Source organism: Engystomops pustulosus, chromosome 11 (assembly GCF_040894005.1).
Source record: "Engystomops pustulosus chromosome 11, aEngPut4.maternal, whole genome shotgun sequence".
In the NCBI taxonomy this organism is placed as follows: Eukaryota; Metazoa; Chordata; class Amphibia; order Anura; family Leptodactylidae; genus Engystomops; species Engystomops pustulosus.
In genome coordinates, this window is record NC_092421.1 from 40,796,079 (window position 1) to 40,817,856 (window position 21,778).

General features: G+C 45.6%; 1 protein-coding gene across 1 annotated transcript in view; it reads right to left on the minus strand.

Annotated features, from left to right (window-relative positions):
- Positions 1-1,114: 1,114 nt before the first annotated feature.
- Positions 1,115-21,778, minus strand: part of C11H10orf53 (chromosome 11 C10orf53 homolog) — a 68,912-nt gene continuing 48,248 nt past the window's right edge. The window contains exons 2-3 of the mRNA XM_072130959.1: positions 1,778-1,897; positions 1,115-1,320 (exon numbers count right to left, since the gene is read on the minus strand). Of these exons, the coding sequence (XP_071987060.1) occupies positions 1,256-1,320; positions 1,778-1,897 (185 nt within the window). The 3' untranslated portion in view covers positions 1,115-1,255. The remainder of the gene's footprint in view (positions 1,321-1,777; positions 1,898-21,778) is intronic.

Consider the following 21,778-nt stretch of genomic DNA (forward strand, 5'->3'; position numbering starts at 1 on the left):
ATGAGCATCCACTGAATGAAATACAAAATTGTGCAATTAAAAAACTACACTTCGTCCCAAAAAAAAATGTTATAACCAGTAGGAGGAATTGATTAAACAAACTGAAAAACAGCCTGGGCATTCATGTGGACAACAGGTGTGAAGATAAGGGGTTAAAATATCCTTTATTGAGGTTGTGTTCTTTATCATTTAATCTCCTACACAGAAACTTGCCACCTGCTTGTGCTGAGGACCTGGATGCCGGAATAAAGCATCTTAAGCTGCAGGCATCTTATTCTTCTAGGGCATGCAGATTCACTCAGGTATTTGGCCGCCACATCCTGATCCTTCTCCAGGTGACAAGCTTTGGCCCCTCTACTGCAGCAGCTACAAATGCAAATTCATGGCAATTCTGAGGGCCACCACCTGCAGTAAAGCCCATACCACTGAGTGTTTAAAGAAAATCTACCATTAAAGTCATGCTTGATTTTAAGATGCAGGCAAAGTTCTCATATTTGTGATTGATGGCCTCCCTGCTTCTAAAATCAATGTTTTTAAATTATACTAATGATACAGAAAAACTATGGTCGAGATTAGAAGGAGGAGGGTGAGACTGTGATGTAACAACATCCTGTGAAGACTAGGCACAGAGGGCCTCTGGTAGCAACCCCAGAGGCTTTCTGCCTCATTAGCATAATTGTAAATGTTTATTTTAGAAGGAAGGAGGCCAAGAATAACAAATATAAGAAGATTACCGCAGTCACGGTGCCTGGATCTATGAGTAAGTGTCCCTGGTTTATCATGATGGAGTTTGATGGTAGATTTCGTGTAAGGTACAGGTAAGGGGTTCCCTCAGATACCACATCCCTGTCCAGCTAGCGCTGAGGAGATCATGGCTTAGAGAATCCACTCCTATAGCACCTTACTGTAACAAGCAAATAAATAATTCTGCCTCTTTAACAAACCCTGTATTTGTTCCTTTGAATCTGAGTTCATACCACAATGCAGATATCAGCACCTTAGAAGTTATTGCTTTGTTTTAACTTGTTCTAATGAACTAAATGTTGAATTTACATTGCAAAAATTATTAGAAAAACAGGCAGTATAATCTGATACAGTGAGTACTTTCCCATGATGGTTTCAATTGTGTATAATTCTGTTTAATGTAGGGGTTTTCTATTTTGACTAAAATACAATTTTCCTCCCCTGCGCACAGTATTGAAGTGGTAGGTGTATGGATGATAACTAGGCTCAAATATACAGCATAATGGTAACATTAATAGGCCTTTAGCACAGACTGTCTTGCTTCTTCACAAAGTGGGTCCATCTTGCCATCACCTCCTAAAATGCAAAAATAACACACAAAACAATTATAACAGTGCGTCATACAGAATCCATATACAGCCAATTATAATCACTCAGTCCCTTCAATGTTGAAGTTTCTTATGATGATTGTTAAGTAAAATTTATTGGCACTAATGGCTGTGCAATGAACTATATTTTTATATATCTGAACTTACTGAAACTACCTATTGTTGTAATATTCATTCTCTACAAATATCCTTTCCAGCCACATGATCCTAAACACTGGTGATTACATATAAAGACTTACATTGTAGAGTTTTCATTGGGGTAAATTATGACTATTGGGCACCTTGTGATACAGAAAGAGTTTGATTCCATAAAGGTTATAGCAATATAATGGTCAGATACTGCTGTAAACAATCAGTTTTCAACCAATTTCAAACAATTATTAATATTCTTCTTGTGACAAATAGAATGGAAAATATATTCTTACCAAAGTCAAGTTCCCTGATATTACACTGAAATACAGTCTCTCCATTCACTAGAAGTTCCACCATATCCAGATCTAGAATTTCCTCTAAGAATACTGTGTGTCCACCTGACACCAGGACGGCTGCAAATAATAGAGACAAAAAACGATTAGTAAATCAGGTTCTTACAGGTAATGACACAGTTGCAGTGACCTGAAGACTAATACAAATCAAGAGTATCTAAAAGGAAAGATACCATTAGTTTTTAAGTATTGTGAAGCAAACATACCTTGAGACTGCTGTAGGTACAGTGATGCAGGATCATATCTTGTTCAATCCCTGAGCTGAGTGGTTTTGCTGAAAATAAGGATAACATTCAGGATAATGAGTCTGTCACTCCTGGGCCTGGCTTGCTGCTTCACCACTTGCACTGCTTCAGAGAATGATGTAATCATTGTGTTGTCCCTTACAGGCAGAAGTAATCATTTGCTGCACCATCCCCCAGCTGCTAAGTATGAGTGATCCAGCTCAGGTTGATTAGTCATGTCTGGACAGTTCAGGAAGCTCCTTGTGTGATGTGTTTATGAAGGGCAGGCAGCAGGCAACCAAGCTTTCCCAATATTCTGAATTTTATAAGTTTTTTTTCCAGCAAAACCACTCTGCAAGATATTCTTCTGCATCACTGTAGCTACAGCATTCTCAGTGTTTGATTCATAATGCATAAATACAAATGGAAGATTTCCTTTAAAGGAAATCTACCACCAACATCCATCATGATAAAACAGGGGCACTTACTCCAGGCACCGTGACTGTGACAATCTTATTATATTTGTTATCCATGGCCTCCTTCCTTCTAAAATCAACTTTTACCATTATGTAAATGAGCATAAAGTGCTATCTGAGTTTTACTTGAAACCCTCAGTGTTGCAGCTTCACAGGCTGTTACACTGTGCAAAAGTAGTCCCCCCACTCCAACTGTGTGTTGAAACATGCACTGCTACAGTGAGATTACATCAGGCAGAGATAGGGGGGAGTGCTGAGGGAGCAGAAGAGGAAACAGTGTAACAGCCTCTGACGCTACAGCATGGAGGTGTTCTGGTAATTTAGCATAACTCTAAAAGTAAATCTTTAGGCCATGGATGAAAAAAATGTATTAAGATTACACAGTCACGGTGCCTGGATCTCTAAGTGTATGTTTATCCATGCTTCATTTTGATGGTAGATCTTTTTAAAAACAGATCAGTATTAGAGGAGTTGGGGGTCCGGCACCCGTAACAATCCACTGTTTGAGGTGGTGCTTGTGCATGGGCCTGACTTGGGATGGCAGTAAGGAGACTACTGCTCATCTGGGTGTTATTGTCTCTCTAAAATGAAGAAAAGTAATCTGGAGAACATACAAGACAAGATCCCCACAACAAGTTAAAAGCTCTTCTTTATGACACATTTGCCTTTTGCCTCCTGATTGAAAATAAATATCTGATGGAAGCTGTATTGGGAATACATCAGAAGCCGATATACAGGTCATTTAAGGTCCGGAATTATCATGACGATGTAATAAAGATCTACTCTTCCGGCATTAGGAATCAAACAATTTGAAATCTATTTGTTTAAAGAGTATGTTGGATACTTGTCAAGATGAGACTATGAACTCCATCCTCAACGTACAAACACTTAAAAGACATCTACCATCAAAATCCATCATGATAAACCAGGAACACTTACCCATAGATCCAAGCACTGTGACTGTGAGAAAGAGTCCTTCTTGCTCATTATCAAATTTTAAAAGTGGATTTTAGAAGGAAGGAGGACATCTCTAACAGTGTGGTGTCTTTGTTTTCCCCCTATTTTGCCACCTATAAAAAATCAAAAAGTTGTACATTTTCCAAAATGGTATCAATGAAAACATCAGTACCTAATACAGCTGTGTACACCAAAGCATAAAAAGTTACTAGGGGAGGATTGAGACGGCCATGGGACCTGGGCTGTATGAATATTATAGGGTCTGGAAGGATGAGGGTCCTTTTCAGTACAACATTTAGTGGGTGGTTTGGTTGGCCATGGGCCCCTTCGAAGGCCTGGGCCCTGGTACACTGCCCAAAATGCCTGTATTGTAATCTACTACTCAAAGGTTACGGAGGTCAGAATTATAATATTTAATACATTATTAATATTTGATTTGACTATGGTATTTTAATTCAGGGAGCAAAGCTGAAAGAGATAACTACTTCCAATCATATTACTGAACTTATTCCTGGAGAAAGACATTCCAAATGTAGTGAAAATGATGAAAAAACGCATTAATGACGTTTTCTTGTGGGCTTGAATTTTACAGCTTTCACTGTGCCCCCCAAATGACATGTCTACTTTATTGTTTGGGTCGGTGCGATAATGGGGATAACACATTTGTATAGGTTTTATGTTTTCATACATTTACAAAAATTAAAACCTCCTGTACAAAAATTTTTTTTTTTCATTTTGTCATCTGGCGCCAATAACATTTTCATACTTTGGTGTACGGAGCTGAGGGTGGTGTCATTTTTTGCGACTTTTGATGGCGCTTTCATTGTTATCATTTTAGGACTGTGCGATCATTTTATAGATTTTTTATATTTTTCAAAATGGCAAAAAAGTGCCATTTTCGACTTTGGGCGCTATTTTCCACTACGGGGTAAAACGCAGTGAAAAACCGTTATTATATTTTGATAGATCGGGCATTTTCAGATGGAACGATACCTAATGTGTTTATGATTTTACTGTTTATTAATATTTATATCAGTTCTAGGGAAAGGGGGTGATATGAATTTTTACGTTTTCTTAATTATAATTTTATCTTCTTTTTATTTTTACTTTTACTTTAGGGTACTTTATCCCGAGGTTGTCTGATCGATCCCATCATATACTTCCATACTACAGTGTAGTATAGCAGTGTAGTGATAGCACATTGTAATGAATGGGGTAAAACAAAGTAGCCTCTGGTCTTTGAAAGACACGAGGCTGTCATGGCGACAGATCTCCGCTCCCTGATGACGTCACGGGGAGTGATGATCCTTGGCAAGATGGTGGTGCCCATGCATCGGTGGCGGTGATCGTCGGGAAAACACCCGGTGTTACCGGTAAGCCATGGCGCAAGTCGGGAAGGGGTTAAAGGAAATCGACCATCAAAATTCCTCATGATAAACCAGAGACACTTACTCATAGACACAGGCACCGTGACTGTGGTAATCTTCTTACCCTCTTATCCTTGGTCTCTGGGGGGCCCCTTGGTGCTTTGGTTTCAAACAGTCTCGCTGTTACCATAGGGAGGGTGGTAATCTCATGGCAGCCTTGAGTTTCAATGTGGGGAAGTGCTCCTGCACAGTGTGATAGCCTGAGAAGCTACAGAACAGAGGAGGCCATGGATAACAAAAATAATTAGATTACCTCAGTCACAGGACAACATTCATCAGGAGCATCCTGATGTATTTGGTGGTGCCAGAAGGACAGGGTTTCATCATATGATAAATCTTCCCCAAAGTGCCTGGATCTATGAGTAAGTGTCCTTGGTTTATCATACTGGGTTTTGATAGTAGATTTCCTTTAAGTTCCACATGCCTCTGTCTACATGGATCAATTAGCATATAAAAGCCTGTTGTATTCTTCCATATGTCTATTTACCGCTTCAGTCATTCATAGAGTATTAAGTAAATAAATTAAACCTAATGAATCAAAAACAACTGTTGATAAAAAATAATAATAATAATGACATTGAAAAAAAATATATTCTAATTTGCCTAATTACTTTCTGTCCCTTTGTAATGTTGGCATGTGTCCACTCCTCGTTGTTTAATTAGCTTGTCTAAGTGAGCGCAAACTGTGCAATTATGATTGCAGGATTTTTAGTATCACTTGTGAAGTAAACTGTGCAGACCGCATCTCAGCACGTCTTCCAATCAAGGTAATTTTCCATACATTTTTAGAAAACTTTGCAATTTAAAAGGCAAGTTGTCTTAAGGTAGCAATTATTTATGCAAACCTAGAGTGGTTCTGGTTCCCTAACCAGGCCTCTACACCCCAGACCAGTGGTCACACTAACACTTTTCCAGAAGGGCAATAAGCAAGTTTTTTTTGCAAGAAAATAATTACAGCCCCTGTTTTCTGCTCTTAAATAGAAAATTGTAGAAATTATAGTATATTTTTACATAATGCATTAAATAAAGGGTGCACAACCTTTTTTAGTTTTCTCAGAAATGAAAACCTACAGTGCAGAAGAGGGCCGACATCGTCCACCCAGACGAGTTTACGGCCGACCACCAGCCACCCAAACCAGTCTACGCCGACCACCAGCCACTATGACCAGTCTATGGCCGACCACCAACCCACCCAGAAGATAAGGAGAGAGGGTGCATAGTTAGCAGCCCGGAGCTGATTATAGGTTTCTTTTCTCAGTGATCCCGGAGTGTCAAGCTTATCGAAGAACACTGCCAGGATCAAGATGAAGAGGAGTGGAGGTGAGTATTTGTAGGTGTTTATTTCTTTAAATGGTAGATTTATGGAGTTAACTGCAGGGCGAAGTGGAGCCAAACCCACAAAGCTCAGTATGAATCTGAACTTTACGATTTGGGTCTGTTTGACACTACTTGTTATATGATAACTATAATAATTATAGCGGTAAAGTGGCCAACTGTCAAGTAAAAAGCCACTCTCTACACTTTGACACAAACACATACTAAGAAGAACTAATGCTTTAAAACCTACCACGATGTATTAGAGTAATGTCTGCTGAGGGGCTTATGTTACATGTAAACACGAAATTATTTCATTTTGTACTACTAATGCATTAGGGTAACCATTAATATCTCCTCCCCTGAGACCGACCACAGTGTGTTTATCTGACATGTAATGAAATACATAGAAGCTCCAATTTCGTGGAAACATGAGCAGACATTATAACTTCATAACTAAATACCCGTGACCAGGTCAGACAGCTGTACCAATTTATGATGTATTGTTTTAATTCACAAAGTTACACATTAAAAATGTAAATAATGAACAATCGATAACCGACTGGTGTAGCATATTAAACTGATATGGCCTGGGGGAATTCCTGAGGAATTGTCCAGGGAGTGTATAGGGATCTGCAATTAGCTGCAGGGAGACCATCAGGTCACTACCTTTTAAGTATCTGGTTGGTGAGAGCTGATATATGCAGGTTAAGGTTGACCGTTAGAGACTGAGTCAGGGGACAGGCTAAGGTCACAGCAGGAGGAGCTCTTGTAAAGAGGCAAAAGGTCAGGGCAGGTTTAAATATTGTAATTAAAATGTACAGCAAACCTTGGCGCGGAATGCAGGTAACAAGGATAGGTTGGGAAGAAGCAGTTGGTGTAATCCGGTGCCCTGCATCCGGATATGAAGAACACAAATAAATTCTGTCTCAACTTAAAATATGTAATACACCTGTTTTTTTTTTTTGTAGCTAGTATATGCAGAACTATACACCGACAAACAATGTAATTCTACACTGAGCACTAGAACATTACTGAATATTGCCTTAAGATGTAACCAACTCCACCAGACTGTACAATTGGATTACATAAGGAACTGTAACCGCCTGCCGGGGCCCGTTCCCGTCTCTTCGCTTGATTTCAGTCTGAGCCTATGTAGAACTATCCCACAGGTACCGAACATACTATCGTTTCACCATTTGTTAATTCTACTCTTACCCTCTGGAAGTATATTCATAATATCATAGTATATAAGGCTGGAAAAAGACGCAAGTCCATCAAGTCCATCCTTTAAGAATTAAATAAATGTTTTATCCCCATAACCCGTAATATTTTTTCTCTCCAGAAAGTCATCCAGGCCTCTCTTGAGCATGTACATAGAGTCCTCCATAACAACCTCCTGCGGCAGAGAGTTCCACAGTCTCACTGCTCTTACAGTAAAGAACCTTTGTCTATGTTGATGGTAGAATCGTCTCTCCTCTAGTCGCAGAGGATGCCCCATTGTCCTGGTCACAGGCCTAGGTATAAAAAGATCTTTGGAGAGATCCTTGTACTGTCCGTTCAGGTATTTGTACATTGTAATGGTGTCTCCCCTCAGTCGTCTTTTTTCTAAAATTAATAATACCAAATTTTGTAATCTGTCAGTGTATTCTAGTCCCCCCATTCCCCTAATAATCCTGGTTGCTCTCCTCTGCACCCGTTCCAGCTCTACTATATCCTTTTTATACACTGGTGCCCAAAACTGTACACAATATTCCATGTGTGGTCTGACCAGGGACTTGTATAAGGGCAAAACTATGTCTTTATCATGAGAATCTATTCTTCTCTTGATACATCCCATAATTTAATTTGCTTTGGCAGCAGCCGCCTGGCTCTGGTTACTAAAATTAAGTTTACCATCCACCAATACCCCCAAGTCCTTTTCAGCTCCAGTTTTACCAAGTAATTGACTGTTTAGAACATAATTATACTGTTTGTTTCCATGGCCCAAGTGCATAACTTTACATTTATCTACATTAAACCTCATCAACCATTTCTCTGCCCACTCCTCAAGCTTCCACAAATCCCTCTGTAATGCTAAACTATCGGCCTCAGTATTTATTACTTTACACAGCTTACTATCATCTGCAAATATTGAAACTTGACTGTGTAAACCCACTACAAGGTCATTAATAAAAATATTATAAAGAAGTGGCCCCAATACTGACCCCTGTGGGACTCCACTGGTAATATCAACCCAATCTGAGAATGTGCCATTAATGACGACCCTCTGTTTTCCATCACTAAGCCAATTACTTACCCAAATACACAGATTTTCTCATATTCCCAGCAGTCTCATTTTATATATCAACCTTTTATGCGGCACGGTGTCAAATGCCTTTGAAAAGTCCAGACATACAACATCCACAGGGTACCCCAGGTCCAGTCTTGCTTACCTCCTCGTCTGACAGGACCAATCTCTCATAAACCCATGCTGACGCTGGGTTATAAGGTTATGCACAGTGAGATAATCGAGGACAGCATCTCTAACAAACCCCTCAAATATTTTCCCCACCACAGAAGTTCGACTCACAGGTCTGTAGTTTCCAGGATCGCTTTTTGATCCTTTTTTGTATATTGGTACCACATTTGCTATGAACCAGTCCTGTGGAACATAACCAGTCCTCAGTGAATCTTCAAATATTAAAAATAACGGTCTGTCTATCACGGTACATAGTTCATGCAGAACCCGGGGGTGTATGCCATCTGGCCCCGGTGATTTATCTATCTTAGTGGTTGTGAGGCGGCGCCGTACCTCTTTCTCGGTTACACTGTTGACATTCCAAAGAGAATTTACATTATTCCTCATTGTGTCTTCCACCAGGGGATTTTCCTGGGTAAAGACAGTTGAGAAGGCGACATTCAGTACATTGGCCCTTTCCTCATCTCCTTCCACCATGACCCCCATGTTATTCCTAAAGGGGCCCACACTCTGTTTTTAGTTTCTTATCGTTTATATACCGTATATACTCGAGTATAAGCCGATCCGAGTATAAGCCGAGACCCCTAATTTTACCATCAAAACTGGGAAAACCTATTGACTCGAGTATAAGCCGAGGGTGGGAAATGCATTAATCAGAGACCCCCCCAGTATGTATACAGCCTGCCCCCAGTAGTATACAGCCTGCCCCCAGTAGTATACAGCACTGCCCCAAGTAGTTTACAGCACTGCCCCAAGTAGTTTACAGCACTGCCCCCAGTAGTTTACAGCACTGCCCCCAGTTATATACAGCCAGCCCAGCATTAATATAAAATAATAAACTTATATACTCACCCTCCGGTGGCCCCGACTTGCAGCGCTGCTCCCCCGATGTCCGCGCGGGTCCTCTTCTGGCTTCCGCGCCCGTCTTCTTTCTTCACTAACTTCGTGCCGGGCGCCGCCATTGTTCTCCCCTGGACGGCGCCTAGTATGACGCGCCGCTGCTGACATCATACTAGGCACCACCTGGAGGAAAAACATGGCGGCGCCCGGCACGAAGTTAGTGAAGACAGAAGACAGCCGCGGGAGCCAGAAGAGGACCCGCGCGGACATCGGGGGAGCAGCGCTGCAGGTCGGGGACACCGGAGGGTGAGTATATAAGTTTATTATTTTTTAAAGATTTTTTATGACTGTATGACTCGTGTATAAGCCAAGGGGACGTTTTTCAGCACATTTTTTGTGCTGAAAAACTCGGCTTATACACGAGTATATACGGTACTTGAAAAATAATTTGGGATTACTTTTGCTCTCCCTGGCAATTTTCCTCTCAGTCTCCATTTTTGTAGCCTTTATCTGCTTTTTACAGGATTTATTTTTCTCTTTATAATCCTGTAATGCCTCATCGCTACCTTCACGTTTTAGCACCTTAAATGCCTTATCTTTCTCGCTTATTGCTTTCCTTACAAGACTAGTTTTTTTCTTGTTCCTCTTATGCTTTTTCCCATAATTTATGTGTTTTTCACAGGACTTTTTTAGAATACATGAGAAAAAGTCCCATTTTGGGGAGGGGGCTTTTGTCTTTGAGAACATTGTCCCAGTCTATGCCTTTAAGGTCTTCTCTTAGTTGCTGAAAATTTGCCCTCCTGAAGCTTAGAGTTTTTGTTGTCCCTTCCCTAATGCTCTTAGTAAAGCGTAATACAAAATCAATGATATTATGATTCCCCCCAAACTGTAGTTTTGATACCCTATCAGGTCTGTTGGTAAGGATAAGGTTCAGCAGTGCCCCCCCCTTCTTGTTGGCTCCAGGACTAGTTGCGACAGGTAAATGTCTTTTGTTGTTGACAAGAACCTGCTGCCTTTGTAGGACCTGCAGGTTTCTGCCCCCAGTGGGTAATTGAAGTCCCCCATGATAAGTACTTCACCATGCTTTGAAGCTGCATCCATTTCACTTATCACCATTTCCTCTGCTGCCTCCATTATATTTGGAGCCTTATAACAAACCCCTAGTAATATTTTTTTATTCTTTTTCCCTCCCCTTATCTCCACCCATAGGGACTCCACATTTGCATTAGTGTCACCGATGTCATCTCGCAGGACGGGCTTGAGGCAAGAATTCACATATAAACAAACCCCTCCCCCTTTTTTATTTATACGATCCTTTCTAAAAAAAAGACTATAACATCTATAGTAACCGCCCAGTCATAGCTACTGTCCAGCCATGTCTCGCTGATACCCACTATATCATATTTGCGCTCCAACATCAGGAGTTCCAGTTCCTCCATTTTGTTTGTGAGGCTTCTGGCATTTGTGTACATACACTTTATATGGTTTTCCCTATCCCTATTGTTCTTATTCCCCAATCTCATTCCAGCCCCCCTTCCTCCCCCATGGACTATGACTCTTCCCAGCTCTCTATCTTCACTGTCTATTTGCCCTGCACAAGTGTAGTTGCCCTCCCCCCAGGTCTCTAGTTTAAACACTCCTCCAACCTTCTAGCCATTTTTTTCTGTAGAGCCTGTAGCCGACAGAAAAGTCAGCCCAGTTCTCCATGAACCCAAAGCCCTCCAACCTACATTGGTAGGTTGGTTACATCTTTTGGCAGTATTAAGTAATGTTCTAGTGCCCAGTGCAGAGTCAGATATTTTGTCAGTGTATAGTGGCTACACAAAAAGTGCAAGTGTATTATTCATTTTAAGTATTGTAATTAGTTAAGTGGAACAAGTTCAAATAGTGCAGCACTATTTTTAGAAGAAAGTAGCAATGTTTTTTAATCCTTTAATGGATCAGCGCAACAGCGTGACTATCAGTCTTATCAATCAGGGGATGCAAAATCTCCTTTGCCTCTGATCGGTGAAGGTACAGCACAGTATACATCACTTCTGGCCAAGGTCACCTTCTGAGCAGCATTTATAGGACAGTATTAATGGAAGAGTCTCTTTAAAAGCTGCCAGATTCATGTCCTGTACGTCCTGAAGTTCAAGATGTTGTGAAAAGATCACTTAAGGGTCTGCTATAGGGGAAATCAATATAGCAGGAAGCAGGACATTTAGTATTTCCAGAAAGCTGTTCACAGATCATATTTCTTTGCAGTTGTGGATATCTGCATTTAAGTGAAAATCATCTACATTTCTACATATTTATGGTAATTTTTCCTTGTCAGATACCTGTCCTGTATGGAGAGGGTACAGCTTGTGAGTCCTCTCCATATAACTTAATCGTGCATAAGGTGCACCCACCCCCCTTCTCCCTCTCCGCTTCCGCTCCACTCCCTCCATCCCGTTCCCCCCCCCTCTCCTCCGCTCTCTAACCCCCCCTCCATTCCTTACTCCCTCCACTCCCCCCCCCCCCTCCGTGGCCTGCTATATGCATTTTATACTACATGGCGGCACTCTGTATGCATTTTATACTACATGGCGGCACTATTATTATTATATTTGTCATTTATTGGCACATGTTTTTCACCAACTTTTTTGATTAACAGTCACTGCACCCACTGCAGAGGTTTTCTCATACACAACAAATTCACTTGTCTTATTTTTACCACATTAACACATGTATACACATTTTTTGATACAGGTTTTTTACACTGATAGTGTTCACATTCACACTATTCACATATTGTTTTTGTTTCTATTTTGTAATAATTTTTTGTATTTTTCATGTGCTTGACTTTTCATCATTTTTTTATGTATATCTATATATTTATTTATGCTCATGAATTATTATTTATTTATTATATATTGACAAACTTTTTATGAATATTCTGTTTTTCATGGCATGCTAGACAGAGGTTATAGGTATTCCATCTCATACCATAATCTATAGACAAGTTTCTCTCTTTACCTTTTTAAGTATGTCTTGTGCGCCTTATCTATGACCTGAGTGAAGTTGCCCCCCCCACCTTATTCAAATCAAACAAAATTGGTGTCAAACATTTGTGCTACGTTTTCAGCGGCACAAATGAAAAATTTTGCTGCACAAACATAGCACTAACGTTTGACGCCAGTTTTGTTTGATTCGGTTAATGTGGGGGGGCTAGTTGAACTTTTGACCTTTAATTTTTTGTTCATTTATTAAAAACAAAAGCAGCACAAACAAAAAATTGAGCAGTACAAAGCAGCACAAACGTAGCACAAACGTTTGACACCAATTTTGTTTGATTTGGACAAGGTGGGGGGGCCAACTTCACTCAAGTCTCATCTATGTAGTGCGCATGCTGGGTGTTGCTGCGTATCGGGGTGAGCCACCATTTGCCACCACATTTTTATAGTGATTAGAACCTTGGTAAAAGGGTCTTTTGACCAAAACACGTTTTGGGGCAGGTGCTGGGAAGTGTGCTCTTTTCTCCATTTTATACATATATGTGTTCTATACTGGTAGTAGGCCACAATCTGTGTTTCATCACTAGTTTACACAATCTTGGTATCATTTTCATATTGACCTGCTACGGCATCTATTTACATGGTTATATTATCCACCATTGGAACGTACCATGAGCGAGATGTAAAGAAATATAGAGCAAAGAAATATTTTATCCAGTATTTCCGTTCCGTATATCCCATCGAAGTCTAAGGGAACGGTTAAAATATGTGCTGCATACGGTTGTGCACCATGCAGAGCGGGGATCCCTCAATAGCTTAGATACACATATCACATATATACACATACATAGATACACATAACGCTTATTGCTATGTGCAGCGAAAGGAAGCCGGAGCATTGTGACGGACCATGCGGTTGCACAGGTAGTGTATTATTGTTATTTTTTTTTTGCAGAGGCTGGCTATATACTACAGGGGGGCCATGCTAGCTATATTCTACAGGGGGGGGGGCAAACTGGCTATATACTACAGGGGGGGGGCAAACTGGCTATATACTACAGAGGGGGCAGGCTGGCTAAATACTACATGGGGCAGGCTGGCTAAATACTACATGGGGGCAGGCTGCCTAAATACTACAGGGGGGCAGGCTGGCTTTATACTACAGGGGGGCCATGCTAGCTATACACTTCAGGGGGGGGGCACACTGGCTATATACTACAGGGGTCTGGCTGGCTAAATACTACAGGGGGCAGGCTGGCTATATACTACAGGTGGCAGGCTGGCTATATACTACAGGGGTCTGGCTGGTTATATGCTACTGGGCAGGGATCTGGCGTGCTATATACTATGGGACTGGCTGGATATATATTGGCTGGCTATATACTCAGGGCATGGGCTACCTATACTATACCTATAAGACATATAATGCTGGTATATATTGATGTGTGTAGTAAATTAATTTTTGGTCTATTATTATTATTATTATTATTATTATTATTATTATGTGCTGTTTATTCATTGCTGGTGAATATTTATATGTGAAGCCTTATAATTGGTATATTCATTGCTGGAATATGTTTATGTGTTTGCTATATTCTTGGCAGGTTTATCTTTTTGGTATAAGCATTGCAGCTATTTTCACTGGATGGACATATTGAAGATGTTTCCATATCAGTTGGCCACTGAGATTTCTTTCTTAATATTTTTAATGGGGGGCATTTCATTTTTCTTATTAGGATTGGCCCCAATTTGGCTGTGTTGATTATGGGTGGGGGGGGGGTGTGTTAAATTTTGATCGTATGCCTAGGGCTCCAAAGTACCTTGTCCCAGCCCTGGCACTATATACAGCTGTATATCTCCATGCAGAATCCAGAGAGACCAAAACCAGTGGTTGGAGCATTCTGACAGCCATCTATCATTTACCATCCGTACCACCGTATTTTATACAAATACGGTTATGGATACATGCACATACGATGAAAAATGCAATGGATTCCTGCAGAAATCATAAAGTGGCCTAAGTATAGTACGTTTTCTATTGATTGCTATAGGACCGAACCTGCAAGAACATGTCCAGGAATAGGACATGTCTCCTCCCCTCAGTTGTTGAACTGCTTTTAAAGACGCAATGTAAAGGCCCTGTGTAAATGCAGCCACAGGATTGGAACTGATATGGAGGACACCAGCAGCAGACCACGGGGGTGGGAGGGGCTGTTTGCGCATCTTATAAAGCTAAATGCCGGGTGCCCACTTATAAAGCTATGTGCCGGGTGCCCTCTTATAGAGTTATGTGCCTGGTGCCCTTTAAAGACCTGAGTGCTGGGTGCGCCCTTATAGAGCCATGTGCCGGGTGCCCTCTTATAGAGCCGTGTGCCTTCTTATAGAGCCGTGTGCCCTCTCATAGAGCCGTGTGCCTTCTTATAGAGCTGTGTGCCGGTGCCCTCTTATAGAGCTATGTGCCGGGTGCCCTCTTATAAAGCTTTGTGGCCGGTGCCCTTTTATAGAGCTATGTGCCGGGTGCCCTCTTATAGAGCTATGTGCCGGGTGCCCTCTTATAGAGCTGTGTGCCCGATGCCCTCTTATAGAGCCGTGTGCCCTCTTATAGAGCTGTGTGCCGGGTGCCCTCTTATAGAGCTGTGTGCCGGGTGCCCTCTTATAGAGCTGTGTGCTCGGTGCCCTCTTATAGAGCTGTGTGCCCGATGCCCTCATATAGAGCCGTGTGCCCTCTTATAGAGCTCTGTGCCGGGTGCCCTCTTATAGAGCTGTGTGCCGGGTGCCCTCTTATTGAGCTGTGTGCCCGATGCCCTCTTATAGAGCTGTATGCCGGGTGCCCTCTTATAGAGATGTGTGCCAGATGCCCTCTTATAGAGCTGTGTGCCCGATGCCCTCTTATAGAGCCTTGTGCCCGATGCCCTCTTATAGAACCGTGTGCCCTCTTATAGAGCCGTGTGCCCGATGCCCTCTTATAAAGCTGTGTGCCGGGTGCGCTCTTATAGAGCTGTGTGCCGGGTGCCCTCTTATCGAGCTGTGTGCCTTCTTATAGAGCCGTGTGCCCTCTCATAGAGCCGTGTGCCTTCTTATAGAGCTGTGTGCCGGTGCCCTCTTATAGAGCTATGTGCCGGGTGCCCTCTTATAAAGCTTTGTGGCCGGTGCCCTTTTATAGAGCTATGTGCCGGGTGCCCTCTTATAGAGCTATGTGCCGGGTGCCCTCTTATAGAGCTGTGTGCCCGATGCCCTCTTATAGAGCCGTGTGCCCTCTTATAGAGCTGTGTGCCGGGTGCCCTCTTATAGAGCTGTGTGCCGGGTGCCCTCTTATAGAGCTGTGTGCTCGGTGCCCTCTTATAGAGCTGTGTGCCCGATGCCCTCATATAGAGCCGTGTGCCCTCTTATAGAGCTCTGTGCCGGGTGCCCTCTTATAGAGCTGTGTGCCGGGTGCCCTCTTATTGAGCTGTGTGCCCGATGCCCTCTTATAGAGCTGTATGCCGGGTGCCCTCTTATAGAGATGTGTGCCAGATGCCCTCTTATAGAGCTGTGTGCCCGATGCCCTCTTATAGAGCCTTGTGCCCGATGCCCTCTTATAGAACCGTGTGCCCTCTTATAGAGCCGTGTGCCCGATGCCCTCTTATAAAGCTGTGTGCCGGGTGCGCTCTTATAGAGCTGTGTGCCGGGTGCCCTCTTATCGAGCTGTGTGCCCGGTGCCCTCTTATAGAGCTGTGTGCCCGATGCCCTCTTATAGAGCTGTGTGCCCAATGCCCTCTTATACAGCTGTCTGCCGGGTACTCTCTTATAGAGCTATGTGCCAGGTGCCCTCTTATAGAGCTATGTGCCGGTGCCCTCTTATAGAGCCGTGTGCCCGGTGCCCTCTTATAGAGCTGTGTGCCCAATGCCCTCTTAAAGAGCCGTGTGCCCTCTTATAGAGCTATGTGTCGGGTGCCCTCTTATAGAGCCGTGTGCCCGTTTCCCTCTTATAGAGCTGTGTGCCGGGTGCCCTCTTATAGAGCTGTGTGCCCGATGCCCTCTTATAGAGCCGTGTGCCCTCTTATAGAGCTGTGTGCCGGGTGCCCTCTTATAGAGCTGTGTGCCCGATACCCTCTTATAGAGCTGTGTGCTCTCTTATAGAGCTATGTGCCAGGTGCCCTCTTATAGAGCCGTGTGCCCGGTGCCCTCTTATAGAGCCGTGTGCCCGGTGCCCTCTTATAGAGCCGTGTGCCAGGTGCCCTCTTATAGAGCTGTGTGCCAGGTGCCCTCTTATAGAGCTGTGTGCCCAATGCCCTCTTATAGAGCCGTGTGCCCTCTTATAGAGCTGTGTGCCGGGTGCCCTCTTATAGAGCTGTGTGCCCGATGCCCTCTTATAGAGCCGTGTGCCCTCTTATAGAGCTATGTGCCGGGTGCCCTCTTATAGAGCCGTGTGCCCATTGCCCTCTTATAGAGCTGTGTGGCGGGTGCACTCTTATAGAGCTGTGTGCCGGGTGCCCTCTTATAGAGCTGTGTGCCCGATGCCCTCTTATAGAGCTGTGTGCCGTGTGCCCTCTTATAGAGCTGTGTGCCGTGTGCCCTCTTATAGAGCTGTGTGCCAGGTGCCCTATTATAGAGCTGTGTGCCGGGTGCCCTCTTATAGCGCTGTGTGCCCGATGCCCTCTTATAGAGCTGTGTGCTCTCTTATAGAGCTATGTGCCGGGTGCCCTCTTATAGAACCATGTGCCCGGTGCCCTCTTATAGAGCCGTGTGCCCGGTGCCCTCTTATAGAGCCGTGTGCCCGGTTCCCTCTTATAGAGCTATGTGCCAGGTGCCCTCTTATAGAGCTGTGTGCCAGGTGCCCTCTTATAGAGCTGTGTGCCCAATGCCCTCTTATAGAGCCGTCTGCCCTCTTATAGAGCTGTGTGCCGGGTGCCCTCTTATAGAGCTGTGTGCCCGATGCCCTCTTATAGAGCCGTGTGCCCTCTTATAGAGCTATGTGCCGGGTGCCCTCTTATAGAGCCGTGTGCCCATTGCCCTCTTATAGAGCTGTGTGGCGGGTGCCCTCTTATAGAGCTGTGTGCCCAATGCCCTCTTATAGAGCCGTGTGCCTGATGCCCTCTTATAGAGCCGTGTTCCCTCTTATAGAGCTGTGTGCCGTGTGCCCTCTTACAGAGCTGTGTGCCGTGTGCCCTCTTATAGAGCTGTGTGCCAGGTGCCCTCTTATAGAGCTGTGTGCCGGGTGCCCTCTTATAGCGCTGTGTGCCCGATGCCCTCTTATAGAGCTGTGTGCCGGGTGCCCTCTTATAGAGCTGTGTGCCCGAGGCCCTCTTATAGAGCTGTGTGCTCTCTTATAGAGCTATGTGCCAGGTGCCCTCTTAAAGAGCCGTGTACCCGGTGCCCTCTTATAGAGCCGTGTGCCCGGTGCCCTCTTATAAAGCTGTGTGCCCGGTGCCATCTTATAGAGCTGTGTGCCAGGTGCCCTCTTATAGAGCTGCGTACCCGATGCCCTCTTATAGAGCCGTGTGCCCTCTTATAGAGCTGTGTGCCCTCTTATAGAGCTGTGTGCCGGGTGCCCTCTTATAGAGCTGTGTGCCCGATGCCCTCTTATAGAGCCGTGTGCCCTCTTATAGAGCTGTGTGCCCGATGCCCTCTTATAGAGCCATGTGCCCTCTTATAGAGCTGTGTGCCCGATGCCCTCTTATAGAGCCGTGTGCCCTCTTATAGAGCTGTGTGCCCGATGCCCTCTTATAGAGCTGTGTGCCGGGTGCCCTCTTATAGAGCTGTGTGCCGGGTGCCCTCTTATAGAGCTGTGTGCCCGATGCCCTCTTATAGAGCCGTGTGCCCTCTTATAGAGCTATGTGCCGGGTGCCCTCTTATAGAGCCGTGTGCCCATTGCCCTCTTATAGAGCTGTGTGGCGGGTGCCCTCTTATAGAGCTGTGTGCCCAATGCCCTCTTATAGAGCCGTGTGCCTGATGCCCTCTTATAGAGCCGTGTTCCCTCTTATAGAGCTGTGTGCCGTGTGCCCTCTTACAGAGCTGTGTGCCGTGTGCCCTCTTATAGAGCTGTGTGCCAGGTGCCCTCTTATAGAGCTGTGTGCCGGGTGCCCTCTTATAGCGCTGTGTGCCCGATGCCCTCTTATAGAGCTGTGTGCCGGGTGCCCTCTTATAGAGCTGTGTGCCCGAGGCCCTCTTATAGAGCTGTGTGCTCTCTTATAGAGCTATGTGCCAGGTGCCCTCTTAAAGAGCCGTGTACCCGGTGCCCTCTTATAGAGCCGTGTGCCCGGTGCCCTCTTATAAAGCTGTGTGCCCGGTGCCATCTTATAGAGCTGTGTGCCAGGTGCCCTCTTATAGAGCTGCGTACCCGATGCCCTCTTATAGAGCCGTGTGCCCTCTTATAGAGCTGTGTGCCCTCTTATAGAGCTGTGTGCCGGGTGCCCTCTTATAGAGCTGTGTGCCCGATGCCCTCTTATAGAGCCGTGTGCCCTCTTATAGAGCTGTGTGCCCGATGCCCTCTTATAGAGCCATGTGCCCTCTTATAGAGCTGTGTGCCCGATGCCCTCTTATAGAGCCGTGTGCCCTCTTATAGAGCTGTGTGCCCGATGCCCTCTTATAGAGCTGTGTGCCGGGTGCCCTCTTATAGAGCCGTGTGCCGGGTGCCCTCTTATAGAGCTGTGTGCCCAATGCCCTCTTATAGAGCCGTGTGCCCTCTTATAGAGCTGTGTGCCCGATGCCTTCTTATAGAGCCGTGTGCCCTCTTATAGAGCTGTGTGCCGGGTGCCCTCTTATAGAGCTGTGTGCCGGGTGCCCTCTTATAGAGCTGTGTGCCAGGTGCCCTCTTATAGAGCTGTGTGCCCGATGCCCTCATATAGAGCCGTGTGCCCTCTTATAGAGCTCTGTGCCGGGTGCCCTCTTATAGAGCTGTGTGGCGGGTGCCCTCCTATAGAGCTGTGTGCCGGGTGCCCTCTTATAGAGCTATGTGCCGGGTGCCCTCTTATAGAGCTGTGTGCCAGGTGCCCTCTTATAGAGCTGTGTGCCCGATGCCCTCTTATAGAGCCGTGTGCCCTCTTATAGAGCTGTGTGCCCGATGCCTTCTTATAGAGCCGTGTGCCCTCTTATAGAGCTGTGTGTCCGATGCCCTCTTATAGAGCCGTGTGCCCTCTTATAGAGCTGTGTGCCCGATGCCCTCTTATAGAGCCGTGTGCCCTCTTATAGAGCTGTGTGCCCGATGCCCTCTTATAGAGCTGTGTGCCGGGTGCCCTCTTATAGAGCTGTGTGCCGGGTGTCCTCTTATAGAGCTGTGTGCCGGGTGCCCTCTTATAGAGCCGTGTGCCGGGTGCCCTCTTATAGAGCTGTGTGCCCAATGCCCTCTTATAGAGCCGTGTGCCCTCTTATAGAGCTGTGTGCCCGATGCCCTCTTATAGAGCCGTGTGCCCTCTTATAGAGCTGTGTGCCTGATGCCCTCTTATAGAGCCGTGTGCCCTCTTATAGAGCTGTGTGCCGGGTGCCCTCTTATAGAGCTGTGTGCCGGGTGCCCTCTTATAGAGCTGTGTGCTGGGTGCCCTCTTATAGAGCTGTGTGCCCGATGCCCTCATATAGAGCCGTGTGCCCTCTTATAGAGCTGTGTGGCGGGTGCCCTCTTATAGAGCTGTGTGGCGGGTGCCCTCTTATAGAGCTGTGTGCCGGGTGCCCTCTTATAGAGCTGTGTGCTGGGTGCCCTCTTATAGAGCTGTGTGCCCGATGCCCTCTTATAGAGTCGTGTGCCCTCTTATAGAGCTGTGTGCCCGATGCCCTCTTATAGAGCTGTGTGCCGGGTGCCCTCTTATAGAGCTGTGTGCCGGTTGCCCTCTTATAGAGCCAGGTGCCCTCTTATAGAGCCGTGTGCCCTCTTATAGAGCTGTGTGCCCAATGCCCTCTTATAGAGCCGCGTGCCCTCTTATAGAGCTGTGTGCCCGATGCCCTCTTATAGAGCCGTGTGCCCTCTTATAGAGCTGTGTGCCGGGTGCCCTCTTATAGAGCTGTGTGCCGGGTGCCCTCTTATAGAGCTGTGTGCCGGGTGCCCTCATATAGAGCCGTGTGCCCTCTTATAGAGCTCTGTGCCGGGTGCCCTCTTATAGAGCTGTGTGGCGGGTGCGCTCTTATAGAGCTGTGTGGCGGGTGCCCTCTTATAGAGCTGTGTGCCCGGTGCCCTCTTATAGAGCTGTGTGCCCGGTGCCCTCTTATAGAGCAGTGTGCCCTCTTATAGAGCTGTGTGCCCAATGCCCTCTTATAGAGCTGTGTGCCCTCTTATAGAGCTGTGTGCCCTCTTAAAGAGCTGTGTGCCCGATGCCCTCTTATAGAGCCGTGTGCCCTCTTATAGAGCTGTGTGCCCGATGCCCTCTTATAGATCTGTGTGCCGGGTGCCCTCTTATAGAGCCGTGTGCCGGGTGCCCTCTCATAGAGCCGTGTGCCCGTTGCCCTCTTAAAGAGCTGTGTGCCGGGTGCCCTCTTATAGAGCCGTGTGCCCGATGCCCTCTTATAAAGCTGTGTGCCGGGTGCGCTCTTATAGAGCTGTGTGCCCGGTGCCCTCTTATAGAGCTGTGTGCCCGGTGCCCTCTTATAGAGCTGTGTGCCCGATGCCCTCTTATAGAGCTGTGTGCCGGGTGCTCTCATATAGAGCTATGTGCCCTCTTATAGAGCTATGTGCCGGGTGCCCTCTTATAGAGCCGTGTGCCCGTTGCCCTCTTATAGAGCTGTGTGCCGGGTGGCCTCTTATAGAGCTGTGTGCCCGATGCCCTCTTATAGAGCCGTGTGCCCTCTTATAGAGCTGTGTGCCGGGTGCCCTCTAATAGAGCTGTGTGCGCGATGCCCTCTTATAGAGCTGTGTGCTCTCTTATAGAGCTATGTGCCGGGTGCCCTCTTATAGAACCATGTGCCCGGTGCCCTCTTATAGAGCCGTGTGCCCGGTGCCCTCTTATAGAGCCGTGTGCCCGGTGCCCTCTTATAGAGCTGTGTGCCCAATGCCCTCTTATAGAGCCGTGTGCCCTCTTATAGAGCTCTGTGCCGGGTGCCCTCTTATAGAGCTGTGTGGCGGGTGCCCTCTTATAGAGCTGTGTGCCCGGTGCCCTCTTATAGAGCTGTGTGCCCGGTGCCCTCTTATAGAGCAGTGTGCCCTCTTATAGAGCTGTGTGCCCAATGCCCTCTTATAGAGCTGTGTGCCCTCTTATAGAGCAGTGTGCCCTCTTATAGAGCTGTGTGCCCTCTTAAAGAGCTGTGTGCCCGATGCCCTCTTATAGAGCTGTGTGCCCGATGCCCTCTTATAGAGCTGTG